At 46.1% G+C, this 27,597-nt stretch overlaps 1 protein-coding gene across 7 annotated transcripts in view; it reads right to left on the bottom strand.

The window, feature by feature from the left end:
- The window catches only part of TNIK (TRAF2 and NCK interacting kinase), a 151,497-nt gene that overhangs the window by 41,127 nt on the left and 82,773 nt on the right, over positions 1-27,597 (bottom strand). For 6 of the 7 annotated variants that reach the window (XM_058843723.1, XM_058843728.1, XM_058843724.1 and 3 more), the window contains exons 4-12: positions 27,424-27,549; positions 19,255-19,365; positions 16,855-16,945; positions 15,380-15,510; positions 12,016-12,070; positions 11,196-11,274; positions 7,010-7,185; positions 5,356-5,422; positions 4,333-4,537 (exon numbers count right to left, since the gene is read on the bottom strand). In XM_058843723.1, the coding sequence (XP_058699706.1) occupies positions 4,333-4,537; positions 5,356-5,422; positions 7,010-7,185; positions 11,196-11,274; positions 12,016-12,070; positions 15,380-15,510; positions 16,855-16,945; positions 19,255-19,365; positions 27,424-27,549 (1,041 nt within the window). Of the gene's footprint in view, positions 1-4,332; positions 4,538-5,355; positions 5,423-7,009; positions 7,186-11,195; positions 11,275-12,015; positions 12,071-15,379; positions 15,511-16,854; positions 16,947-19,254; positions 19,366-27,423; positions 27,550-27,597 lie in introns of those variants that run through there. The other variant, XM_058843730.1, reaches the window with a different exon arrangement.

Here is a 27,597-nt window from a genome sequence, read left to right as displayed (position 1 = left end):
CGTCCCCATGCACCACACAGCTGTGAGGGAGCTGTCATCTTAATGACAAGGTTACTACAAGCTACAGGACACCTGCACATGCAGAAGAAAATAACAAATCACCATTTTAGTTAACCTAAATTTACCTATCATTAATTGCTGGATTATTTTTGGCATTACTTTATAAGAGTTTCTAGTCTGCTGGTTAACATTTACGGGAGCTTCAGCAATTTTTTACCCCTTGAATATCCAACTCTGTAAATGCACTAACTGAAAGCTCAGATGAAAACAGCAAGATGCTTAGATTTGCCTTGTACAAGTCCCTGTAATGATCTGACCTTCATTTTATACCTAGAAAGGAAAAAAAAAATTCACAATATGGCAGAAAAATGAGGTTATATAAAGCCCTTTCTGACTCCATCTGCCCACTGCTGCCAAGGGGTCTACACAGAGATTTGTCCTGCAGGATTCCTAAGGCTCCTGACCCCAGGATGTGTTATTCCTACAGCTCAGCTGGAGTTTCGGTGGTTAAACCAGTGCATCAAGGCTCGTTTTGTGCCAGCAACAAATGGAAGGCTGATTAGGGAACTATATATATCTAATATATGTATATATAGGGAAAAATTAAAATATATTCAAGCCTATTCACCCTTCTGCATGACACAAACATTTTCTGCAGTGCTGTTGGATCTATTGATATTTAATTCTCTAATTTGAGGGTTAGTTCTGGTGCACATTTTGAATTCATGAGACCAACTTTCTGCACAAGGGAAAACAAAGCTGCAACTCTGTTCCCATGAAAGTCCTGGTTTCAAAGCTAGCTTGGGCATTTTTACTTCCACTGCAATTAAAACCAGCTGCAAATCTGAATCTCTTTGGCTGTGTGGAAGAAGATTCAGCCTCAGAGAAGGAAATTGGTCAGCTCCTGTAAAAGGAGGCCCAAGTGTCCAACAGATGCAAGGAGACACGCAAAGGAGGGCAGCAGGTCTCGAGGGCACCAAGGCCATAAAGAGACTACCAGAAGACTTCCCCACTTGACTTTTTTCTATATGCATTTGATGTTATTGTTGGAGCAACATCAGGAGATGGTGGATTTCCCCCAAAAAGCCCTAACACAGCAGGCACTCTGTGAGATGTTCAGAAATCCCCATTTAGGAAGACAAAGGTGACAGAAAAGATGAGATTCCTTCATTCTGAGCTCTGTTAGATGAGACATGAGAAAGGGTAGGAGCTCTACCCCTGCCAGCATTTAAAGACAGCACTGGAAAACCATCAAACCAACCTCCTGAAGGTCTGCACTGACAGAGGAATGGGCCCAATTATCCCACTAAGGCTTTTCTTCAGCTCTTTTGCTGTGCATCTCCAGCACAAATTAAGTCCAGGCATTTCTGAGCTTGGCATCCCCTTCTCTGTCAGTCCTTTTGGAGCTGCACTTGGGCCCAAATGCCAACTCACTCCCTCAGCCTGGACACCTCCATGACATCTTATGATGAGTAGGAGCTCTTTCTGTAAACACAGTAATATGCTTGGCAGCTTGAACAGGCTGACTTAGGAGACCCAAAAGCCACCAACTCCAAGGGTTTATTTGTCCCAGCTGCTCTACTGTGTATTAAAGGTCAAATTTATTTTGAAAACAGTAATCTGAGTCTTCCACTGGTCTCTTCCCCCAGAGATCTGCTGGTACCAGTGCTGCCTGCTGGAGGCACACCCCATCTTAGTCAGACTATAAAGCAGCATGGAAGAAATCCTGCTCCCATTAACCAAAATAAATCCCTGGCCAAGAGTAATGAGCAAAAGTTAGTGTGAAGCTGGTGTAGGAAAAAGCAGAGAGGCCCAAAGCAGCAGCCTGGCTGCTGCTGGAGCCTTTGGGTGCTTCTGGGATGGAAACAAGTGTTGGAGCAGCACTCCACATCCATGCAGTGTGCTGGGAGCCTCAGGGCAGCCACATCAAACTCAGCACAGCTGTGACAGCTGGTGTTGGCTACCTCTGTCTGGCCCAAAATATTTGGGAAAGGCAAAGACCAAACTATATCCCTGCAGCAGCGATGAAACTCTATTTGCTAATTCTGCATTTACATATTTTCTGGTTTTGCAGACTCAGGGCACCTTGCAGCTGGCAAAGCCACAGCCAGCCACGCTGGGGAGCATCTGTCCTCACCACTGCCACAACCCACCACATTTGCAACAGAAGGTCTGTACCTCTTTCAAGGACTTCTGCTTTAATCCTCACCACAGCAACTCAGCTGTTCCTTGCTCACCACACGAACGGTGTCTAATAGAGAACAGAGCTCATTTTACTCTGTGGCTGGATGCAGGTGAAGCTAAACCTGGCCAGATGGACCTGAGGAAATGGGCACTTGAGAAGATGCTGGGGCTAGCACAGCTGCCAGGTGGCCCCAGCATCTGCCCTGATCCTGGCTGAGCCCATGGGACTGATCACATCAAAGAGGCCAGAGGATGCTCTTCAACTCTCCTGTTTTTCCCTACTCCTCTGACATGGCAGGAGCTTACAAACACCTCTTGGCCTGTTTTGCTCCAGCGTATCTCTCCCTTTCAGCTGAGGTCCAAAAGCTGTAAGGCAGCTGGGAAGAAGGCAGTGGGTGAAGAGCCCAACAGGGCTGTTCAGAGCCACTAGAAAAGGCATTGGGTTTTAATCCTGGTTATGATGGCATTAACTTTTAATGACTTGGGGACACAACAGAAGGGAACTGTCAGAGCCCAGGGGACTGAGCACAGCCTAGCACAGCCTGGCCCAGCAAGGCAGAAACTCTGTAGCTCAAGGCAGAGCTCTCCAGCTTAGCAAAAGGATTAGTCCTCCATTCAAAACCTGCCTGGGAAGCAGCAAAGAGAGAACAATTTTTCCTCTATGTGAAGAGAACATATTAATACAGCAGCAAGCATTGTATTCATTACAGGATTGCAGCTAATCTGGTGTCTACTTTTATTCTGCTGTTGTTCTGCTCTGTACTGCTTGCAGCAAGCAGGCTGGGACAAAGGCAGAACCAGGCTTCCTCCCAACAGTCCTCACAAACATCCACTGGGGCAGGGGATTTTAGGCTCCATCTATGTGCAAACCTTGCCCTCTCCCAAAGCAGCTTGCCATCCTTGGGTTGGGTGCAGGGGTCTAGCAAAGCCTGACCCACATAGTATTGAACACAGACCTACATATTTACCAGACTGAAAAAATGCTTTGCCTGGGCTTTGCCTGTGTTGATTTTTGCCTGGAGGGGCTCAGAGGACCACCTCAAAGAGGGGCCATACCATCATCAGCTGCCTGAAATTCCTTCCTGTCTGTGCCCCTGGCCTGAGGCATTACCCAGTACAGGGAGAGACTGGTGACCAGCATAATAGACCTCTTGCTCATGCAAATTAATGGAGTGGATGCTCTTAATAGTCCATTTACTGCAAATCCTTTTATCAGACATATTGGTGACCTCTTCAGAAAGCTAATTTAATGACCCTCAATGTATGAACACTTCAATGAGTCACCTGGGCTAAGTTCAGGGCAAGGCAATGGGTGTCTTTTTGCAAAACCCCATCAAAAAAGCATAAGAGATGGGGAAAGCCCCTTTATTTTTTGTGAACTTTTTCAGTACAAGAACCAGGAGCTAAAGCAAAAGCGAGCAGTTCCTCCAGAGCATGTGGCCAGGCTGAGCAGCTCAGGGACACCCAAAGTCACACAGTCAAATCCTGCAGCTGGATTTTAAATGGGGTGGATAATTTTATGACCGATTGCATTTGTGGCTGGTATGTTAAGACAAGGGTAATGAAATCTTATCCTTCAGGGCACATATGGATCATTGCACAAGTCAGGCAGGCATCTGCCCCTCCCCCTGCAAGAGAAATTGTAATTGGCAAGGACTGTAAGGACTGAAGTTGAAATTAGGGATTAAATGGGACACAAATGGCACATAGAACCATGGATAGGGCAAATGGAGCTTTTCAGCTTCTTCTCAACTGTAACAGTCCACAGGAGCAAATAACGATAATGAACTTGACAGATGCTGGATTGCCCACCTCAACTGAATACAGCTGTCACCCCAATCATGGGTTAAATCTGCTCAGTACTTCAAGGGACCCCTTTATGTTTGATATCCCAAGGGTGTATTTATAGCAAACCAGTTCTATTACCTTCACAAAAGTTGGCAACACTTGCTATGGTGGGGAGAGTGGCTGGAGGTGGCTATGCCAAAAGGATAAGCAGGGGGGCTTGACCAGTGTAACAAAATGTTTGGGGCTACTGACTAGAGAGATCAGCAGGTGACCTTAAACCAGGTTGAGAACAGTCCCTTGGGACCTGTCACCAGAAATCCTGCTGCTCCATCCAAAAGCAGCTCAGGCCTGGCCAGTTACCTCCTCCAGCCTTCTCCTCTGCTCCTTCTGCTCCTCGATGCGCTTCTGCCGCTCGGCCAACAACTGCCGCTTGTGCTCCTCGTTCTCGCGCTGCTGCTGCTCCAGCTGCTGCCGGCGCAGCGCCTCCGAGCGCTCCTTGTTGGCCAGCTGCAGCCGCAGGAAATCCCGCCTCAGCGTCGACTCCCCGGGCAGGTTCAGGATGGAGCTGCACACAGGAGAAGCATCAGAGAAGATCCCCTCCCTGCAGCCTTGAGCCTCTCGCCCCTGTGCGATTTTCCAGCCTGGCTCCTCTCCCCTCCATCCCAACAGCATCCCGACAGAGTCTGGGCAGTGGATGGAGGGATGGGGGCCTGCAAGGGCCAGAGAAGGGTGACAGAGCTTTGCTCATGGCTCACCGGTCATTTACTCACTGTAAAGGAAAGATTTCCTTTACATTAAGTTTCTAACCAAAGCCTCTGATGCTGCAGTGGCTGGCACACACTATATTTAGCTGTGCACAAAGCACATTTAGCATGAATCATTGCCAGCTATTAAAATACTACATTATCTCAGTGAAATAATGGAATAACCTGATACTAATTACAACAGCTCTGAAAAATGTCACCAAAGAAAGTTCCAGCCCCATGGTGCTTGCAGCAGCACCTGGGAGGTTTCATGGTGAAAAATTACAAGGAAACAGGGAGTTACCCTTGGATGTAAGGAGCCACATTTTAAAGAGTTTTTAATTTCACCTCACATTTTTCCACATCTCAATATCCACATTCCCATGATAGCACGATGCCGTGCTTCAGATCCCAGGGGCAATGGGGTTCTCTTCCCCAGCTTTTGGTTAGGGTGATCCAGAGCAGCAGTTTATACCCACGCACCACCCGGCAGTGAGAATTTCCTCTGTTCTGCCAGGGAACAGGACTCAGTGCTCAGACTGTCCTTTTTCCATTTCCAGTTCATATAAGCTCATAATCCAACCTGATTTTATACAGAGCTAAAGGGATGTAAGGGCACAAATGAAATGCTGATTCTTACCTCGGCTCTCCAGAGTCATTTTCCTCCTCCTCCTCCTCACTTCCACTGTACTCGTACTCTGTCTCATCTAGGAACAGAATTGCTCATCAGTGCCCTTTGCAGGATTCATTTGTTTTTCCAGTGGCTGAAAACCCCAGAGCTCTGAAGGCAGAACAGCCAATTCTCTTTACCTCGCATGACCAAGAATAAGCAGCATTACTGCTCTGCATTTTGTGGTTTTATGTGGGCCACAAGGCCAGGGAAGCACCAGCACAGTGGGCAGCAGCCCTGACAAACACAGCCCCTTGATGTAAAGATGGGCATCCACAAAGTAAGAATTTATCCCCATATGACAGTGAGTGACCCTCTTCTTCAGGATGGTTCTGCAACAGAAGTCGCACCACCAGCTACTGGAGCCACAGTCACAGGAAAGTGGGATTTAACCAAGACTCTGAAGGCTCCAGCTCCTCTTTCCCTAAACATATGCTCTTCCTATGCAAATCCATGTAATTTCCAGGCAATGAAGATATCTACATAAAAGCTCACTGCAATGTTGTGTTACATACTGCAATTTCTGTTGGGATATCATCTTTATCGGATGAAGGGAATTACAGTCAAAGAAAGGCTTGCATTTATCCAATTACTCTCCATCTCTAGGGTCCAACCTTCATTTGCCAGACTAAACACATTTAATACTTCACTGGGATCCCATTTTATTGTTTTGATTGTAGTGAAATCTATTACAAGGGGCTGGAAGGTACGCATGAAAAATTAATTCCGCTACCAATAAGAAGAGAAATAGCAACGTATTAATTTGCTGGATTCTACAAATGAGCTTTCAAATTAAAATTCAGTTCACAAGCAGCTGAATACTTTAACAAGTTTCTTCTGCTATCTGATCTTTCTTGCAGAGGACTTTGATAGGGTCTGGAGAGTTCACTGAAAACATTCAGTTTAATAGGTTATTCCTAGTCAGCGGAATTGCTTTGGGGCAAGGGTCTTATCTGAATGCTCGTTTGCACAGCTCTGCTCATTGCTGGTGCTGCAGGGATGTCACGTAGATCAACACACTTGGCATGAAATACATGAGCTGAGGAAAATTCAGCTTAGCAGCTTCACCCTCCCACACGCCAGCACGGATCTATGCAAACGTAAATTTTATACACACGCTTTAATGAATCAAAGCTTAGATGTTCCATGTGGAAATTACCACCTGGACTAAAAAAAGGCATAATTTTTCATTAAGGAAAAAATAATAAATTAAAAACACTGATTAATTCTAATGACAGTCACCTGTCTGCTTTGTATGAACAGCCATTGTTTAGTTACAGGTATTTATTTTCATTTCAGTGACTGAGAAGAATCAAACTAAACAAAACAATCTGTCCCCAAAACTACACGAGGCGTGGTCACACAGAGGGTCACATATTGAATTTAATGAGACTGCAAACAAACTCAGCCATCTGAAAGAGGGGAATTGGTAGTGAGACCATGGGCAACCCAATCCCCTCTCATTTATCCACATGCTTCACCTGCATGGATGTGCCTTGTTCTGCACTAGCAATCCCCCAGCACGTGGCAGAGGTCATGGGTTGCCCAGACAGGGATATCTGAGCTCAAGGATTGCTCAGAGTGCTGCTTCTTCTCCACAAACCCTCATCTCTTCTCCACTGACCTTTCTCTCCTCGCTTCTTTTTAGTCCTGTCGATGTGGTCCTTGAGCTGGATGCGGACCTGCCTTTCGTTGGGCTGGTCTCGGATGAAGGGATGCTTCATCAGCTGCTCCGTGGTTGGTCTCTGGCTGTGGTTCTTCACTAGGCAGCTCTCAATGAAGGACTGAAACTTTTTAGACCTGGTCAAGAACAGGGAAGAAAGGTACAGAAATAACAGGTAAATGTATGTAAATATATCAATTCTCACGTTAGAAAGTGAAAAAAGACTTGTTGGTATTTGAGAATATTTTTCTCAGTTCTCACTCATTATCCAAAAAGCTGGGAACCATTAGTATGACCAGAGAACCACCAAAGCAAGATGTCACCAAGGGCAACCAAGAAGAAGCAAGGGAGTGTTTGTACTCCCTTCCCTCTGAACCTGTGAAACTGCAGGTAGAAACAAGACACAACACACAGAGATATCAACACAATGCCTGAGTGGATTGCTTCTCATATTTTACAGCCCCCTGGGCAGAGTTTCAAGAGATGAATCTTTGTGAAGGTGAGTGGGACAAGCTAGGTTCGTTTGTTTTTTGGTTTTTTTTTTGTTTTAGATTTAAGTCACAACACTGCAGGGTTTGGTAGAGCTCAGGCAACCTTTGGGTGATGGTGCTGGCAGCCCTTCCCTGCCCTCTCAGCATCATCAAAACTCACCAGGGCTGGGGGGCCACCAAACCCCAGACTCCCTGACCCAAGAGAAGGGGACATTCTCTTTTGATAGAGATGGGACCAGAGCCCTGCCCTCCTCACAGCCTCCCTGCCCACAATTCAATCTCAGCTAAAACAGTTTCAGCCAAATCTTTAATATACAAATTTGTCTTAGTCTCTCAAGTGCTGCATAGCCAAAGTTTTCCTTTAACTAATTTCACCACATTATAAACTCAAGAGAACAGGGATTTACAAAAAAGGAAGATGTTGACAGGCTACTGTAGTCTATGTTGCTTTAGCAAATAAGAAAATGAATATAAATTAATGTCAGAAGCCAACAGATACTACAGAATTGCATTAGAAGTAAAACAATAAGCTTTCAGGGATTTTACTTTTAAGCTGTCAGACTAAAAGTGATTTATCTTTTAAGTGCTAATCCATACAAATTGAGATGCAAAAATAAAATATGCCACTGGATCCAATTAAATCTTCCCTCCAGCTTTGCTAATGAGCAAATCTGCCTTCCCCACCTTGCCTTGAGAAATGCAGTGTTTCAGTGTACCCAGAAGGGACAATTGATGTGATGCTCAAAAAAAATACACTTCTAAAATATGATTCTCCCTTGCTGGTGTGAAGCTGGAGGGACTCCAGTCCTGGATGTGTGGTCCAGAGCATGTGCAAATACAGAACAGGTGAAGCAGTTGAAAAGTTATCCTGCTGGAAGTGATGGGATGGGGGCCCCAGTGCCCTGTGATGCCCTAAGACACCTTTGCTGCCTGAGCAGCCATGGAAAGGAATTTCCCATCCATTTTCCAGCTCAGGCTGCTGCATTTGCCAAAATCTTCCTCTCTCAAACAAACCAGCCTGTCCAGTGGCACAGTTCAGCCCCCACTGGAGCTGAAGACCAGGGCTTTCTCCTTGGCTCTGATCCAGGAGGACTCCACCACACCTTTCATCCCCTCCCCAGGCCCAGGTCAGCCCACCTTCCTGAAACACACGTTCCTCCAGCTCCTGGGGTTTGTAAAGCTTAAATCAATGTTTGCAAAGCCTTTGCAGCTGCTTGGATGAAAAGTGGTATCACAGTGCAAATATCACCTCATTAACAAAGAGGTTTCATGTCTTTTACAATGCAGGGCTAGAGAAGGTTTATGGGAACAAAATCACTAAAGTTCGAGTTCATTTTGCCTGTGAACAGGGGAAGAGGAAAATAAAGCTTCACTGCTGGCTGGCTTTAATTGGGAGAGAAAACAATACACCAAAGACTTTAATTTCATAGGAGTACAGCACTGTTTTAAAAGCTAGTTTGAGGATTTAGCAAGCAACAAAATTATTTTCCTCTCTGCAATTGTAAATTGAGGGCAGGCTCTCATGCCAGTGTTCTCTCTTGGACTTCCAGACTTGCCCCCAATGGGGCTGGAGTCCCTTCACTACTTTTACATGTAAGGAAAAAGATGTTCTGCCTATGTGTACTTTTATTTATGTGTTGCTGTGCACAAAAGCAAGGACAAACTCAAGTTGAACCTTTCTCCATTTTGTTCTGCTCTTGTGACCTGTGGTTGTGAAAACCAGCCCAGTGACTGCCAGGGAGCCACCCCAAAAGCCTGGTCAAACACCTCCACTCTTCCTGGGATGGGCTTGCAGAATTCCAGGACTCATCCTGGCAAGGCCCAAAAGCCTCCAGCTAAGAAATGAGACAAAGACAGCAAATCTGCCCAGTGCCACATTGAAAATGCTGTAAAAATTTGCTTTCAAGGAGTTGGTGGAGCTTCATCTGGATCCTTTGGAGCTTTCCACTGCAACGACAGCTTGGAAGATGAACAGAGGTCTGAGCAACCTGAGGTACACGTGTCTGATGAGTTGAGGGATGCCTGCTTGCTCATGGAAGGGTAGCAGAGGCCAGGTGAGCACCAAGCTGCCTCTTGAAGCTGGAATTTTATTATGCTATGGCTTCCCAGGAGACACTTCCATCAAAGCACCCAGGATGCCACCCTGGCACAGGCAGAGCACAACTCTGGGCAGACCAAATGACCCCAGGCAGACCCACAGGATGTGCAAACCTGGGGCAGCTGCCAGATGTGTGTGGGAAGGAGATGCCCAGGAGCATCTCACCTTGCACTGAGCATATCCTGCATTCACAGGACTAAAATACAAATTCCATCCCAGCTCCATTTTTACCTTAAGGACATGGGGAAACATCCTGCTCAAAATCTGCTTTCATCAGCTCCCCTCTGCCTGGAGGCTGAGGGAGTCTTTGCTGAATAAACAGCACTTTTGTATGAAAAATAAACTCTCAGGTCTCACAATCCTTTTTGTGCTGTAGGAGTGAGGATAACAAAGGAGCAGACTGGTGATCTGGCAGAAAACAAGCACCTACACTATTTTCTCAGCTGACTAATGGTATCCTCAAAAGGTCGTGCAAAGAGAGCAAGAATATCTGACACCCTCTGCAGAATCAGCTGGGAATGGTCCCTCTCCTCTTGGTTTGGTACTGGAACAGCTGATGCTCAGGCTAACAAAACAGAGGTGCCTCCTGCCAAAGCCTGGGTGAGTTTTTAGGCTGGTCCTAAAAGCCCAATACCATGCAGCCAAAGCAGAGGACTCCAAGTCCCTCTCGCTCCTCTGTCAGCAATAAAATACCTGCTGCTGTTGCCTCAGGTGCTGTCAGTACATACCATGGGCTCCTCCTCTTTTTATTGGTGTGTAATGAGTAAGATATTAAGCAAAATTTAAAGGATTAAGGCAAAGCTTCCCTCTGTGAGCTCAGCCAATCTGGGAACAAGGGCAGTGCTGTCTCTCTAACATGTGGCAGATCTTTCCTGACTAAACCACTGCCGAACCTGGGGCAGGAAAACAGCACAAACCAAAGGCAAGTGTTTTTAAGGACTCCACTTCCACCAATACAGAACATACAGTAACAAAACAACATCTGTCTGGGCTTCGGGAATATTTTTCCTGTGGGTTTTTATTGGCATGCCTCCCTTTCTTTCCTTTTTTCTTTTTTTTTTTTTTTTCCAAAACACTGATGTATCCTTTCCTGCAAAATTTTAAAATAAAGCCCAAACTAAGTACAAATCTCTGCATTCCTGGGCCTTCAAGATAAACCATCCTTTTTTATCTTTTTTTTTTTTTTGGCCTGGATACATGTTTCCACTCGAGAACGGAACCTGACTGGAAGGAAAGGGGAGCCAAGCAAAGTGTCATCAGACTTTGCAGCAGGCTGCACAAACTGCCCTGGAAAAGCCAACTCTGCACTGTGAAATGGCAGGGTGAGTGTGTTGCTCTCTCTGCACAGTAAGGAAGGCCTCCATCCTGTGGTGGATCCTTCAGAACAAATTTCCTCTCCACAGGAGACCAAAACCCAAACCTGCACTCACCAGAGTGATGCTGGAGACCACGGCCACCCCCCAAAGCTACATAAATATCAACACCTTGTCCTCAGCTCCAGAACAAAGTTGCTCCAGAATTGTTTTTACAGTTCCTAAAGATTGAGAAGGAAACTCACCACTTCTTTGATTTCAACCTCGGGGCCGGGTTGCGGGGGATGAGGAAGAGGGCTCTCATGGGATGCATGTCACATAGAGCTGCAATTTGTAAGAAGAGGCATTAAATACAGCACAGACATCCAGCTGGGAGATCTGAGTTTCCTCTGAGGCTGCCAGACCCTCATGGCAGCAACAACCCCTCCCACACAACCCTCAGCCCTGGAGCTCAGGTTGGGGCTGATGTCCCCATCCAAGGGCTGTGAGTGTCCCAGCATTGCCAGGGTCACTGCAGGGGCTGCCTGGGGACATCTCTGCTCCTGCAGCTTCAGGCCCTCAGCACCTGCCAAGGTCCTGAGATCAATGGGCCAGAGCATGGGACAGCCACATCATGTGGCACGATGCTCTGCTTTATTTACTTGCATATCCCAGAAAGGACAGTCCCAGGATAGCACTGAAAACCGTGGCAGTGTGACTTGTGCAGATGCACCCAGGTGAACCCAGCATGCCACTACCAGTGCCACACCAGCTCTGAGGTGTTTTACCTGCTCCCAGTCCTCCACCCCTTCTTCATCTGTGTTTTATTTGAGGAAACCATGTCCCAGACTGCTCAAAGATGTATCAGGTGTCACACAGATCTGCCTTTGCTCACTGCCCACCTCATCCCCTGGGCCATGGTGCCATGGCAGCTTTGTCCCCTTGGATGCTGTGAGCTCCACCTCAGCAAACCCAGGGAAAACCTTGGGGTGGTGTTTCTTGCAGAGAGCCCAGCTCTGGCTGGTGCTCAGCAAAGCCCAGCAGTCACAGCCCAGGGATAATGAACAGAGCCATGATTCTACTCACGGGGAGCACCTTCGGCCATCTCGATGGCTGTTATCCCCAGAGACCACAGGTCACTCTGTGAAAGAAAGCAGAGGGACATTGCCAGTGGAAGGAGAAACACACCCATTTATTTACCCTGCTCCCAAGCCCTGCTCAGCCCTGAGTCTCCTGAAGCATCAGAGCAGAGACAGTGCATCTATTTGGGAAACACTGATTTCATACTTGAAACACTCTTCCTTCCTTCCTTCCTCTCCCTTGCCAGCAGGAACACCCAAATCCCCTGCTCCTGCCAGACAGCAGCAGTGAGCTGCCCTCCAGTGCCCCCTCCACACCATCACTAATGAGCTGTGGCTGCACCCCTAGCCCTGGTAAGGAGCCCCAGTGGATGGATTGTCTCTCCTGGCAGTGCAGGAGGCAGAGGCTGTACGTGCCCAGCGAGAGAAAACGAGTACAACCCATCTGCTGGACTGGGAACACGAGTCATGTTGGTGCTTTCACCTAAGGCTGGAAGGAATGGACTCTTCCTTCCACCCTTCCTCTTGTACATCCAGCTCTCCCTTGCCCTGCTTTCTGCCATGTCCCTGCACTCCCACTTCACTTTTCTCCTCTCCAGTTCAAGAGCTGCTCTTTCTCAACTGCCTCAAGCCTCTAAACCTACCATTTAGTGAGTAAATCCCAGAAAGGTTGTTTTTCCCAGCAGAGAGTCCCAAAAGCCCAGCCAGAGCTAGAGAGCCTCTAGGAACCACAAGCACCTTTTCATATACACCTTCCAGGAAAGGCAATCTGCATTTCCAATTTCAAGGCACTTTTCCTCATTTTTAGCTCAAGTTCTCCCTCAATAAATGCCATCTTTGCTACACATCTTTGTACCTGCTTAAAAATTCTCTCTCAAATCTTATTTTCAGCCCTTTCACAGCACAGTCTCATCCATTCTTTGTTTCTGGTCAGCTGGGATTTCTGCTGTATACTTAATTATCACAGTCTTTCCACATGATTCAGCACACATGACCCCTTCCCTCTGGGTTGCCACTGAACTCCTTCCAAATTCCTAATGTGTCTTTCCATATTGAGGTGCCCAGTATTATATGCAAGATGCCAAGTGATCTCAAAGCTGGAGGAATACAGAAAGGGATTATCATCTCTTTAAGTCTCCCAGAGAAAGCAGAAAACTCAGCGGGAAGCACACATTTTATAATGATCAGGAATTCGGGATTTTTTTTTGAGTGGTTTTTATTTTTAAGACTGAAAAGCCTTTCAGTTCATCTAGCAAAGAGATGCTGTGCTAATGTATTTGCATTGCCTTGACTTGGGAAGGGAAGCAGGCTCCCTTCTCCCCCTCCGTTTGATTCTAAGCTTATTGACAAGATATTGCTGAAGAAAAAAGGAAGACTGGCTGGGGAAAAAACAACAAATAACCTCAACAACGGGGGTTTCTATTTGTTCTTTTTTAAAGTGGTTTATTTATGTGAGGAGGTATTTACTGCCTCCTTCCAGAGATTACACAGGCATCTCTTTCTGGCTAAGAAAACAGTGAGATCAGAGGCTTTTTGTCCAACAGATTAAGCCTGTGAGGATTCCTTTTCTCACTCTATAAATCTCATTTTTTGTTTTCAGTATTTTAAGCCAGTCAGCTAAACCTGAGAGCATCTGATTTGCATCCCCTTAAAAAAAAATAGTTATAATTTACATCCTCCCCACCCTACTTCAAAGCAAGAGCATCAGGTGCAAGGACGTGATCCAGGGCTTGGACTAATGTCCAGTGGCTCCCACATCCCCAGGAGCTCTGAAAACACCCTGCATGGAGCGTGTCAGCAGCAATCAGCCTCCTGTTCCACACCCCCAGCCTCGGGAAAATGGCCAGAGCCAACTTCAGAGAGGCGAGCGCCCGGCTCACGGCGAGCATCTGATCCTCAGGGACAATAGAGGGATTCTGGTCCTGGAGCTTGTGCATCAGCCCACAGCATATTAAGTGCCCCAGTTATTCTGGCAAGAGGAAAATCCTCGGGGATTTCAGAGGGTAGAAAGAAGCCTGTGAAGATATCAGTCCTTTTTTAAAAAATAATAACAAGAAGCTGAGATTAATGAGGGCGTTGCACAGGCAGCTGTCGGTGGAGCAGTGGTGAGAGCAGCCAGTGCAGGGTGCAGCCCTGTCATGAAGTGCTGCCCTCAGCAGAGCTGAGGAAATGCCTGTTGTAATTGGTTAATCAAAGAGTAGTATCTAATTGGAGATTAAACCATTGCTACATGTCCCCATCATTAACAATTTCTGTAACCCAGAGTCTGAACTCAGACTGGAGAGCTGCTCTCTGGAAAACCATCAGTTCAAAAATTGACTGATGCACTTAAACGGCTGCAACAGCAAAGCATCATTTGGCTTCTTTAAAATAATTCATTTCTCAAAAATTTCTCTGAATGGTCAGTAATTGCAGCCAAAATTGTACCACAATGGTGGGCTGTGGCTCTGTTACATTGGAGTGTTCTACTTTTAGAAAGCAGCTTACACCAGGGGGTCTCAAAGTACTTTTTAAACATCACCTTGCAAAGTGACCTCTCAGCATGCACATGAACAGAACTAAAGCAAGCTTCACATATGCCTCAGCTTTCCCCCCCAGTTTCATGTGTCAATGCCCTGCCCTCCTCTCTGGACACACTCAGTGGACCTTAGGTGGTTTGGAGCTAGAAATTCAAGTTCTGGACACTTCAAAAAACCAAGGGACAAAAAAACAGGGGATATTTCTACAGATGTGTGTCCAGCAACTTGTAGTAAGGCAGAATCAGGATAAACTATATGAAGTTCTCTCTGCTTTAAACATCAGACCTCACTGTAGTTTGAATGGGCAGGTGGGACTCCTAATGTTCCTGCAGATCTGCTGCATGGCACAGGGCTCTGTGCCACATTATAACTCAGCAGCGATGTTGCGCTGCCACTGATCCAAAAATAAACTTCAAACAGGCTGGAGAGACATATGAAAAGTAGGTCAGCCCCCTAAACGTCTGACTGTGTGGCAGCCTTCACATCTCCCAGCAAATATCAGCCTGCAGGCCAGAGGATATGATTTTACCCTTTCTAAACCTGACCTGACTCCTCTCCAGAGTAAATAGAGCAAATACAGCTCGTTTGACTGGAGTATTTAAGTACACAGCACCAAAAAGCAGAGTAGCAGGTAGGAAGCCTGAGTCTGACACCTTTCTCCACACAGGGAAAGACTCCTCACAGTAAATTTGGATACGTGAACAGCACAACAAAGCTGCAGGTTGAACCTGAACTGGCATCCCAAAATCCCAGAGCCAGAAAGCAGGAGGAGCCTGTGCTGCCTGCCAATGTGTTTTCCAGTGCTGCAGTGAGATACTGAATTCCTGAGCAGGAAGAGGCTCCTTTAGGTACCTTGAAGTCGTAAGTGGCATCGGGATTTTCATCGCAGGCGATGACCTCGGGGGCCATCCAGTAAGGCGTTCCAATGAAGGTGTTTCTCCTGCCCACCGTCCTGTCCAGCTGGGCACTGACACCAAAATCCACTGGAGCAGGGAGACAACGGGGCATCGTCAGGTCAGAGACAAACCTGAGCAGCACTCTGCTGCTGAATGTAAAACATTGTGTTCGCTCAGAACAACTCTGCACAGCCAGGAAAGGAAGACGTGGCTGAAGACATTCCTGTTTGATCTCTGCTGGCATCAACAGAGGTCAGTCAAGGACAAACCTGATCATCTGATGTCCAGGTTTTGTACAAAACCCTGTGCCTTTTCCTCCTTGCCAGGAGGCAATGAAAAGAAATCACAGCTCCTCATACTAATGAGAAACAGGGTTAGCAACATGAATAAGCAACAGCCTTTGTTCTATGCTTGCTCATTTGAATTAAAGCCTGCCAAATACTGGTGCAAGCCTCATTTTTCTACCTAAATTCTTGCTGCAAATGGCAGAAATGCAAAAGACTTAAGGAACTAAGGGACAAGGACAAAGGCCCATGGGAAATGTCAAGTAGAGAGCTGCAAAATGGAGCAAAAAATGATGAAATCAAACCAATGAGAGAATACTCTATGGTCCACTAACTGCACTTTGCACAACACAATGGCTGGAGATTTGCCCTGGAGAATTTCCCCTTGCAGAGGAATCTTCACCAGCATAAAGCCCAATGAGCTGGTGGTGCCATCTGTTAAGCCAGGGTTTTATTCTGCTGTAGAGGGAGAGAGGAGGCATGGGAACACCAGGCTTGCACCACACATAACCAGTGCAAGGGATGTTCCATCACTACCATAATTTAATTGTGCAAAGACAGCCTTAATAACATCAATAGTGGACAAGTGAGGATGTGAGCACATCACCTGCCCTGATCTGCTGCTTTCCATATGATCTCCACACCAATGCCTGTTCCTCTCTAGGGTGACCAAGTGCACAAAACTCAAAGTAGTTCCTGCACATAAAACCCCCTCCACCAGGTTAGCTTGGAAAAGGAGTATGGATTATGTTATGCTAAAATGAAAATGGATTATCCTCCAGGGTACTGCTATGCAGCTGTGGGGTAACAGCCCCTGACAACATCTGGCAATAAACAAAGGGCAATTTTCAATCAAGAGCATGAAAAATTGGTGCTGGTTGCTTAACCTGTACCTGGTGGCAGAGCTGTCTGAGCAGAAACACCACTGCAAGTGCATCTCTGCAAGCAGAACCTGGCCATAACCCCTTCCAGTTTGAGGCACAGCACTTGGTCAACACCCAAAGTCATGTATCAAAGGCAACATAACAAAACCCAGAGAGAAGCTCTTGGTACCCATCCTCTTTCTTCAGGTCATGTATAAGCCAGTTTTGCTGCTTCTTCCCAGCCAGCCCACCTGCAGTTTCCAGGAGCTCTAACCCACTCTTACCTAGCTTCACTTCTGCATTTTCAGTCAGCAATACATTCTGTCCCTTGATGTCTCGATGAATTACTTTGTGCTGGTGTAGATGACTCAAGCCCTGGAGAATTCAGAGAAAGGTTAGAGGAACCCAAGTTCAAAGCATGTTATTTTCTGACATTCCTCCTCAACCAATTATGCTCCAGAAATGAAAGGTTCACAGTTGGAGTTAAGCACTCGAGAATGCTTTTGTTTATCACATGCTCCAAACACTGTCCCATGTCCCATGCTGGGAGGACATGCCTGGCGAGGAGCCTGGCAATTCTGTAGGGTTTTTAACCCAATCTTTCACATTCCAGCAGGAACCTGTATTAACCCAAATTCTTCCGTCACTCCAGACATGATTTCCCCCGTGTGCTCCCTTGCCTCAGGGAGCCACTTCTGTGGCAAAAATAATAGAATGGGTTTGTCTCCTTTCTCCATTTTCATCATCCAGAAACTGAAGGAAACAATTCTCTTGTTATATTGGTCCAATAAACTGGATTTCAGTACACTGAGAAGTTTGTATTGAAAAAGCTACCATGCAAATACAAATGTTATGACTTGCACATATCCCTAATAGAGATATAGCTCAAGTAAAAAGCCTGTCTCAAAGGCTAAAGGAAAACTAGCTTTGCTGTTGTGCTGGTTTATTAGCTTATTAATTTCTTTTTGCAACCCACATTTTTATTTCATTCATTTATTATTTCAGTTTCAAAGTAACATCCACCCAGATTGCCAGCTTAGGAAAAATATGGATTACTTCAAAAACTAATTTTGCATTAGGTTTACATTTCACATTAAACATTCATATTTGAGGAACAAAAAGATTTCTGCTATTGTTTTTGGTAGTTATTAGTCATTTTATGCTCGTTACCTTGGGAAAACTCTGGAACAGATTATATCTGTATAGGAGTCCTTTTTTAGCCATATTATACTTGGTTACAGGCACCTTTGAGCATTTGAGGCAAAGCAAAAATTCCACGGGATTTCAATAAAACCTTGAACAACATGGGATTGGGCCTCAGATTAGAATTCCAACTGTCCATCACTGTCTGAACCAAGCATGAGCCACGTTCTGCAGTGTGAAGCTGAGAGCCTTTTCTCACCCCAAACCCCACAGAGGTCACCACCACCCGCCCCAATGCATGGCCAAAAGGCAATAGGTGACACCCGATGGTGGCCCCGGGACATGAATCAGAGGCTGGGTTGTGACTCACTGCCAGGGACTATTTAAGGAGCAGGCTCATGGACCTCAAACACTTTAAATAAATCCATGTAACTGTGGCCTTCTAGCGCTGAAAGCAGTGCTAATACAAAAGCTGATGAGTTACAATGCCAGCATCTTCTGCACATCACTCTGGTGTAGACAGTGGCATTCAGTGACAACTCAGAAGTGCTGTGTCACCTCTGGGTACCCATGGCAGCCTCAGTGTTAGGAACAACCACTTGGAGAGATCATTTTACCTCATTTTCTTTCATAGAATCAAGTAATTGTTTAGGTTGGAAAAGACCTTTAAGACCACTGAGTCCAACCATAACCCTGACAACTGCCAAGGCCACCACGAAACCATGTCCCTAAGTGGTACATCCACATCTCTTTTAAATCCCAAGAATGGGGATCTATCCTTCCCTGAACAGCCTATTCCAGAGCTTAACAACCCCTCTGATGAAGAAATTTTTTTCTGAATCTCCCCTAGTGGAACTTGAGGCCCTTTCCTCTCATCCTATCACTTGAATGGCTCTCGTACAGATTTCCTTCACATGCCAAGTATTCCTGTTTTCTCAAACAAATCTTCAGCTCACAGAGCAATAGATTTTAATGTAGGACAACCATTACAACCCCATCCTCTGACCTCAGCAATGCAAAATACAAGAAAGTCTTTGCTGAAGCTGCCATTTCCCAGTACATGAAACTCTGGCATGGCCCATTTTAAGAAATTTCAGTCAAACATTTATATTGCCAGTATAAAAGTTGCAGCATCCTCATTAAAACCAGACATGTGGATTTAATAAAACATAGGATGTTTTTTCATCATGAAGATTCTTTTTTCCACAGACTTTATGAGTCCTCACCTTCCTGTTAACTAAAAACGTAATTCTAACGTAAATAAACCTTTGCCCTTTTACTACTAATAGGAGATTACATTTTTGTTGAAGGAAAAAGAGGGTTAAAATTCAGGAAGCTAACAGAGCTAAAGGGCATTAAGCAGGGTTTATTTATTATGCATCATACAGGCACATGAATCATTCACGCCTGCCGGCACCGCAGAGGCTCCAGCCCATGGCAGCACATCATCCACGAAATCTGCGGAGCCAAAGGCTTCCCGTGTCCCCTGAGCACTCAACTGCCACACTCCCAACAACATCCAGCTCCCCCTGGACACGTACCCGCAAAATCTCTCTGCAGATGTAGGCAATCCACTCCTCCTTCAAGGTGTTCCCCTTGGTGTTCTTGATGAGGTCAGTGACGGAGCCCGCGCCGCAGAACTCCATCACCAGCTGCCAGAGGGAACAGGAATGTAATTAATGACAGAAATGTCGTGCAGTGGCACCACCAGCAGCATCCAGATGCTGGCATTGCTTCTGTGAGGACCCCAGGGTGCTACACAGAGCCATTGGAACATCATCCTGAACCTATCAGCTTGTAATCCATTTGGGGTTTGTTCTAAGATGAAACAATAAAAGGCTGGAAGGCTTGAAAGGTTTGGGGTCCTCCAGAAGATTGGGAGCAAGAAACATGCATCAGTCCAGTGCTGAAAATCAATGGAGACCAGAATCTCAAACCTACATGCCCTACTTTATACTTCTGATCAGTTTAGTATCAACAGCAATAAAACAACACTCTGCCTTTTGCATATATGTTCTTCAAATCTGAAAATACAAAGACACTTAAGGCAGATATTTGAACGTTTCCTATGATTTAGGAACCAGGTGTACTTTTCAATTTTCATTTTTTATTTAACCAGACAACCTCTGGTTCTGATCATGTTCTTGAGCAGGAAACCTCCTTTGAGGGGAAGGTTGCCAAGCAGTGTCAGGCTTCCCAGAGAGAGCTGCTGTCCTACTGCTCAGGTTGGTTCCAACATGACTGGCTACCACCACTTGTACCACTTCCAAAGTTTCAGAATATCAAATATAGAAGTGTAATGATCTAACCCAGCCCAAACTTAATCTTGTCATTGAACAACTGTGAAATAAACACTACAAAAATAGCACAGGATGTGAGTCTGCCTCCCAGGGATTTTGTAGATCCCCAGGGTGTGCAGGAGCCGTCAGCGTGCTCCGACAGCGAGCGTGTGTGCAACAAGCCTCCTCCAAGGCCTGTGCAAGTGCTTCTTCTAAGATGTGAAACCATGCTTTCCAATTAGATCTGCTTCCTACTTGAAGATATTCCCTTGCCAGTGGTTCCTTGCCAGATTCTTCAATGTGCATGTTTCAAGTTTCTTATCACATGAGACTTACATGGCATTTAACGTTCTCCAAGCAAGTGACATCATTATTAAAAGCACATGCCAAGAAGAGAATTAAAACAGCAGAAGGGTTACTCCTGACCAAACTGCACAAGTGCAGTGATTTAAGAGCATCATAAATTACAATGATCATAAAATCCAGACACAGGACTGCCATAAACCTTCAGGCTAAATAAAATACTTGAGCAGACTATACCTTACTTGGCTTTAAACACGCTGCTGTCTTTAGTTTTCATGTTAACTTTCTCTTTTCTTCCTGAACTGGTGCTGAAAAATTCTTGGAATATCCCTGTTAAGTCATGAAACTGGCTTCAAGAAATGGCAGAAATGGATGGGTCACTGACACAGCCTAAGTCCTGGTTACTCATTGCTCAGTGAATGGGGAATAATGGAACAACTGGTTTCAAGGTTGCTTTTCCTCTCTTTCTTCCCTTGGGACCATTTTCACATGGGGAATATCAGCATCTGCATGTGTGTATGATTAAACTAACATTTGGGATGCCACAGCAGCAAATTTGGATTTGCTGGATAGCTGAACCAGCCACAAATATCTTGCAAGCCAAAATGCTGCCCTCTCCAGTCTTATTCCATGGAAAGTCTTCCACAGGCTCTCACCAGAGTTTAGAGAAAGAGGAAGAGGAAGGGCTTGCTATGCTGTGCATGGCAAATACAGTGCTGAAAAGAAAATGGAAGAAATCCCATAAAAGTATACAGTGCATCCATTAATTTGCCAGATTATTTTAAAGGAGCTGGCAGTTCACTTGGTCCTGTACCCTGCCCTTGATTTCCACAGAGCAAAGATAAACTTTGCACCAGGAGGGGAATATTACAGTCACCTGCTGATGTATCCCAAATCTGTAACTGTGAAACCTCCTGGAGATTAAATTAACAGAGAGAAAAAGAGGCACAGAAGGGGTGTTTCCAACTTGTTTTTTTAAGAGGTGCATAGTCCCATAACATCCATGGGGAAATATCCAGCACTGGCAGATCTCTGCCAGCATCCAGAGATTCCAGATCCAAGGGGGCTGAGCACCATGAACAGCCTGAAAGCTCTGCCATGAATTCTCCAAGAGAACCAGCGGCAGAAAGGTGACAAGGCTGCCTGAGTATCCTTGTCCCTGATGGACCCCTCATGTGAGCAGCCCCCATCCCCAAGTTTGAGTGGCTGCTGTGTGCAGCACTGGGATCCCCTTTGGCTTTTGTGGCTTCTTATGCTCCTCAGGTAGAAGGATGCTACAGAATTCCCAATGACAGCTCATACCATAGAGCCTTCAAGGAGAGGAACCACAGGTGATGGCAGGCCAAGGAGACACCCAGCAGGCCAGGGCAGACCTGACTCACAGCACTGATGTCCTGCTGGGTGATGGAGCCCAAGGAAATTCACACTGGAGGGGACACAGGAACATGATCAGGTCTTCTCAGAGGAGCTGAGGGCTTGTTCAGCCACGCAGAGAATGGATGGTTATGGTCTATCTGTGTATACTGTCCACAGCAAGGACAGGTAGGAGAGGGAGATACTGCCACAATATCAATTTATGAACACTCTGGCTATGTTTAGGCTGGAAACCAACAGTTCCAGGAGAAAAATTAAAATGAGCAGCTCTTGCTGATTTTAGGCAGAGCTTAATACACTCAGAAAAGGCTTCAAAGGGCACTTGGATACTAAAATACTTTCTCACCAGTCTCGTACCTCTGGGTGAGTGCTTTGCCCACACACATTTGCATCATTACCAATTTTCTTAAGGGATGAAGTCATGATGGAGTAAGACAATAAACTGGAAATGCATATTGAATTTTTATTAACCATAATTAAAATTATCATCAAAATGGGCTAAAGGTAAGATCATCTTCTGAAATTTAATTTGCAAGGACATTTATTGAGGAAGTATTTTTAAATACAGTTCATTTAGCATTTACTTAGCTCTTCATACCAGAGTGACAGCAAACTTCATAAGCAAGGCAAATTCAGAAGCTGCAGCTGTAAATCTCTGTGTCCTGCTGCCTCATGAATTTTTTGCTTAAAGAGCCTTTTCAGTTTTCCAATCAACCACTACATTCCTCAGTTTGGGAATGGCAAGACCTCTATTCCAATCACTGCTGTGTATTACCTGGAAGAGCTCAAACCCAAGCATCTCCAGAACACCAACCCCAATCCATCTTACAGTGAATTGCTCCAGGTTGTCCAGAGGAACTCCCCAAATTAAATCCTTTACTACACAAGACAAATCCTTCTGTGTTCCTATGCCTCAGCTAAGGAACAACTTGACTTCTTTTAAGTTACAGAAAACAAGCACACAACACCCTCAAGCTAAATGCTGCTGGAAATCAATCCTTCTGCTGTGTGTGTAAACAGAACCTGGGTGCAACATGGTCCCATATGGCCAGGCCACTGTAATTTCTCATCCCACCCCACAACCTGGCTCCCATGCAATAGGGTCCCTCACGACCCACATCGTGGCACCTGGAGGCAGCGACGGAGCATTAGAAACACAGAGACCTTCCCTTGGTGGATCAGCAGAAAAGCTAATGTCCATTTCAGACACAAAAATAGCAATCTAATGGGTGCTAAGCAGCAACTAATATATTCAGCAGCAAGATAAGGCCAGGTTTTCATTGCTTCTGTTGGTGCTGGGTGGGAGCAGGCTGACACTACAGCTGCACACTGAGGTAGGAGCATGGGGCCACCACTGCTCTGCTGTCTCCTTTCCAACAGCAGCATCTAACTGCTCTCACATGAGCTCCTCAATAAATTATTTGCCTGCATCAACCTGGATGTCAAGCCCAGCCAAGAAATCCATGCCCCCCGGGGAGGCAGCAGGCAGCTGACGCCACAGGTCCTGAGCAGGCTGATGGCTTTGGGTTAGAGATGGCAGCAAAAGGAACTGGGCTCACAGTCCTGCAGAGTTCACAGCACTGACATTGCTTTGAAGAGGAGTGAGAGTTAAATTGTGCTGGATTACTCTGCCAGACAGCAGCAGAAAGCTGCTCTGGTAATCCTGAGCTCTTGGTCAGGAGCTGGAGGAGCAGCCCTGATCCCCTCACACTCCCTTGGAACCGCAGAGCTTGGAGGCACTAACAAGAGATACAGCTCAAACAAAAACTGACCCCTCTCAAATGTTTCATGATCTAATTTCTGTAATGCAAAGAATCAGCAGCTGCCCAAAAATATTTTTCCGGGTATATAAACAGATTAAGAGCAATCCTGCTCAGAGCTGCACAGGTGTAACCCAGTGCTTTGACAGCTCATGCTCCATTTTCAATAGAGCCTTGCTGCCCCCGTTTTTGCTCTCCAGATTCCTGGTGTGACTCTGTTCCCATCACCCTAAATCAATTCAATGGGCCTCTGGAGCTCAACAGAGTGAAAGAACACATTGCAACTACACAATCACAGCCCTGAGCACTGCACAGCTGCAGCAGTGCCACCCTGACTGAGGGGCTGCTCCCAAATCACCCTCCTTCCTGTTTCCCCCACACTGTCCCAGATTATCTGCTGCAGAGGACACCCCAGAGGCCACCCCACTACGTGGGCATTTGGCACCTGCCTATTAGCAATTTGTCCTGCTTGGTGACAGGGCTGCCGAGGCAGCCCATCCACTGCAGCCAGCACCACTGGCCCTGGGGACCCTGCGGGCTCTGGGTGGGCTTTGGGTTGCTGCCAGCCTTTGCTCAGCCCCCACACTCTGCCCTGTGCCTGCTGCACATGCTGGGGGAGCTGCTCTGTCCATGGCCTCAGGGCACAGTGGACAGCAAGGGCAGATGACAAGTGTCCAGCTGAGTGGCACCTCCATGACCCTGTACACAGACATTGTAGGACTCAGGGCAGGGATCCTTCAGGATGGGGTCACTTCCCCCATCCAGCTCACACTTCTTAATGAATGCCTCATCTCCCACCATTTAAAAAAACACCCAGCCCAAAATATCTCAGAACAACCTCTCTGGGTTATGCACAGCCTGATATCCCATACCTTAGATTTGAGTAGAGCAAGGGGAATTTCATGAGTTGAACTCTGAGAAGCAGTATTTAACTGATTATCTGGATCCTCACATCTCCTGGGAATTTCTCCAGTTTCTGCAGCCCACCCTCACCCTGTCCCTTTGCACCAGAGCAGGACTCCCTCGCCTCAGCTAGAGAGATGCACAAACCCTCCCAAAGACCCACAGAACCCCAGAATGCAACACATTGTCCAACATAAGGATAAACCTCAAATTTTTAAATTTCTTTTTAAATGCTCCATAAAGATTGTCCCTATGACTTTTGCTTCTTTTTTTTTTTTTTTTTTTCCTAACATAGAAGATTTGTGATGCATCTGCTAAAACACCCTCTGCACAGCTCCCTGATTTCTGAAAACAGGGCTGTTTAGTGAGCTTGAGCTCATCTTTCAGGGCAAGTGGCTGCTGTGGAATGGAGCAGCAGCACTGACAATACTTCATGTCGGAAGCCTGCCACGTTTCTGAGAGATCTTAATCTCCACTGAAAGAGTTCCCTATTTTTTATTTCCGTATCAGCCTCCCAAGTGTCGATAAAAAGAATTACCTGGGCATTATCAGAAACTGTTTTATTTCAACAAAGAGCCAATGAAAAATAAACAAGCCTTTATCTGTGAGGCAAGACTGATAGAGTTCACACAAGTCCTAATTCAATCAGATCCTGAAACAACAGCTATTTAACACAGTGGCACCAGCACATCTCTCCTCCAGGGCTGGGGAGCTTTCCCAGGAATACTTCCACAAGTCCCAACACTGTGCATGGACTTAAAACCCCCCTCATACCCCAGTGCAAGAAAAGAAGCTCTTGAAAAAAATCTTTCTCACTAACACATGAGAAAGGCCCCAGATTGAGAGGAGAGGCAGTGGTCTGGTAGATAATTCAGATTATCTAAGTCTGCCTGTCTCAGGGGGCAGGATCAAGCAGCATAGTTGGATTGTGACCACCTTCCCCCCCTTCCATGACTGGGTGACCCACCATGTGAAGGTGATACAGCGTGTACAGCCTCCTCTGTTGTGTCATGGTGATGGGGATCAATGGAAGAATAACAGAATATCCTGAGCAGGAAAGGATCCCATAAGGACCATTGAATCCAACTCCTGGTCCTACACAGGAAAACCCCAAGAATTCCACCCTGTGCCTGAGAGCTTTGTCCAAACACTTTCAGAATTCTGTCAGGCTTGGGGCTGTGACCACTTCCCTGGGGAGCCTGGTCCAGTGCCCAACCACCCTCTGGGTGTACAACGCTTTCCTAATATCCACCTTAAACCTCCCCGACACAGCTCCACACCATCACTCCTCATGCCATGCCTCTTAATCCAAGGAGTTCTCTAGTGAGCTTTTCTTCTACAAAAGGTTGGACTGTTCTTTTATTAACAATTGTATATGCCAAGAGCCCTTTGTACTGGAGCTGGAGGAAAGAAACAAAACCAAACCTCGCCTGGTCAGAGCACACAAACCCCAAACCCAGCCAGTGTAAAGGCACTGAGCAGAGGCCAGCACCAGGGAGGGCTCCTCTCAGTACTGGGGGACATGGCACACAGTTTGTGGGGTTCTTTTCCCCTCCAGGCACTTCTGCAGCACAAGGAGAAACATTGTGGGTTGTTTTAATATTTCACTTAAAAGAAAAAAATGTTATAAACCAGCCAAAGCCAAATAGAATTTCACGGGATGAAAGAGCATTTCTCAGCCTGACAGCTTTTGCCTTGCTGAGTCCCAGGCCAGATGCAAAGAACATGGTTTTTAAGAGTTCCCACCAAAAATAACCTGGATACCCAGGCTAGGAACGCCCCTGGAGTCCAAGCCCCCAAGTCTTCTCAATAATTCAGTGTATCAGAAAGTCTTGAAGTACAAACTGGCACAGAAATCTACCAACTGCAGTTTTCTCCTGGGAGAAACATCCTCTGAATCCTGAATCCCTCCACTTCCCACTGGATGCTCTGGTATGTGGATGCAGGGGCAAACATCTGAAGCCACTGAATGTTTTGCTAAAATAAAACCTATGTTGTAGTGAAACTAGAAGGAAGAGCGTGCTGCTGCTCTTCAGCATCTCCATGGTCTCCCAGGTGAACCATGGATGTTTGTCACCCCTGAAAAATTAGACTGCAGCAACCTTGCTCAGGCACAGAAAAGCTTTGGAAACCACACATGGGTATGGCAAAATTGACTGGATTTACAAGACTGTGAGGAAATAAAAACTTTTTTGACCACAGGACAACATCCAGGTCATTGTGCTGACAATAACTCCATTGGAGCCTTCTCTCCAACAGATCCCTAAGGAAAGCAGGGTCCTACACTGCTGCTCTGATAGCCACAGGCACTGCAAGCTGCTGCTCCAGAGACTCCAACCAGCACAGCCAAGCTCAGAACACAGCACAACAACTTTAATTAATTTTACAGCAACAGCCGGAGCTCTGACCCCGCGGTGCCACTGCCCTGCCCGGCCTCCTGAGCCGGCTGCCACCAAAGGGAGCGGGCTCTGATGCTCTGTCTCTTCCCAGGGATAGAGAGGATTTAAACTCCATCCTCCCTGCTCTGGGAATGCTCAATTAATAACCGAGAAGGCCCTGACAAGGGAAGCAGCAGGAGGAGGCAGCCGAGGATTTATGGAGACGCAAAGCAGCTCGATGCCCTTCAGCAGTGTCAGGTGTCTCCAGCAAAGTGGCTGAGCAGCCACAGATCTCCCCGACCTCCCCTCACTGTCCCCCTCCTCCTCCTCATCTGCCTGCACAGGCTCCATGAAGTGTGAAGCATGAGAGGAACCACCAAGAGCTGGCTGGAATCACCCTCCATCTTCCCTGAGATGTTCCCAGCTCCCTCCAACTGCCAGAAGATGAAATGATTTTCAACTGACTATTGTAATAAAGGTATTGCTAATGACACTTCAGAATCAAACTGGCTTTACCATCAGCCTGCAGAGATTTTATGGTAAAACGGAGACGTGCTTTGCAGTGCAGCAAGAACCTGATCAAAGCCATGACTTTGAAAAAGATGGTTGCAAAAATAAGGGGTTTTGTGTAAACTGGGGGCTGGTAAGAACAATTCAGAGTAAAAAAATCTCCATCAAATCCCAGTTATTTTAAAGAAAAGAAAACAAATTACCCAGAGTTGATCATCCATTCCTGGTGGGTTCTTTTTAATAAAAGCACCATAATACGTAGCAATATTTCGGTGATGAGAATACTTCTTCAGCATGTTAATTTCTTGTTTGATCTCTTCCTCTTCATCCTGGGATGAGGTGAAAAGGAAGACAAAACCAGAGACATTAGGAGACAG

This window comes from Poecile atricapillus, chromosome 8 (genome assembly GCF_030490865.1).
Source record: "Poecile atricapillus isolate bPoeAtr1 chromosome 8, bPoeAtr1.hap1, whole genome shotgun sequence".
In the NCBI taxonomy this organism is placed as follows: Eukaryota; Metazoa; Chordata; class Aves; order Passeriformes; family Paridae; genus Poecile; species Poecile atricapillus.
This window is presented reverse-complemented; position numbering and strand designations above follow the sequence as displayed.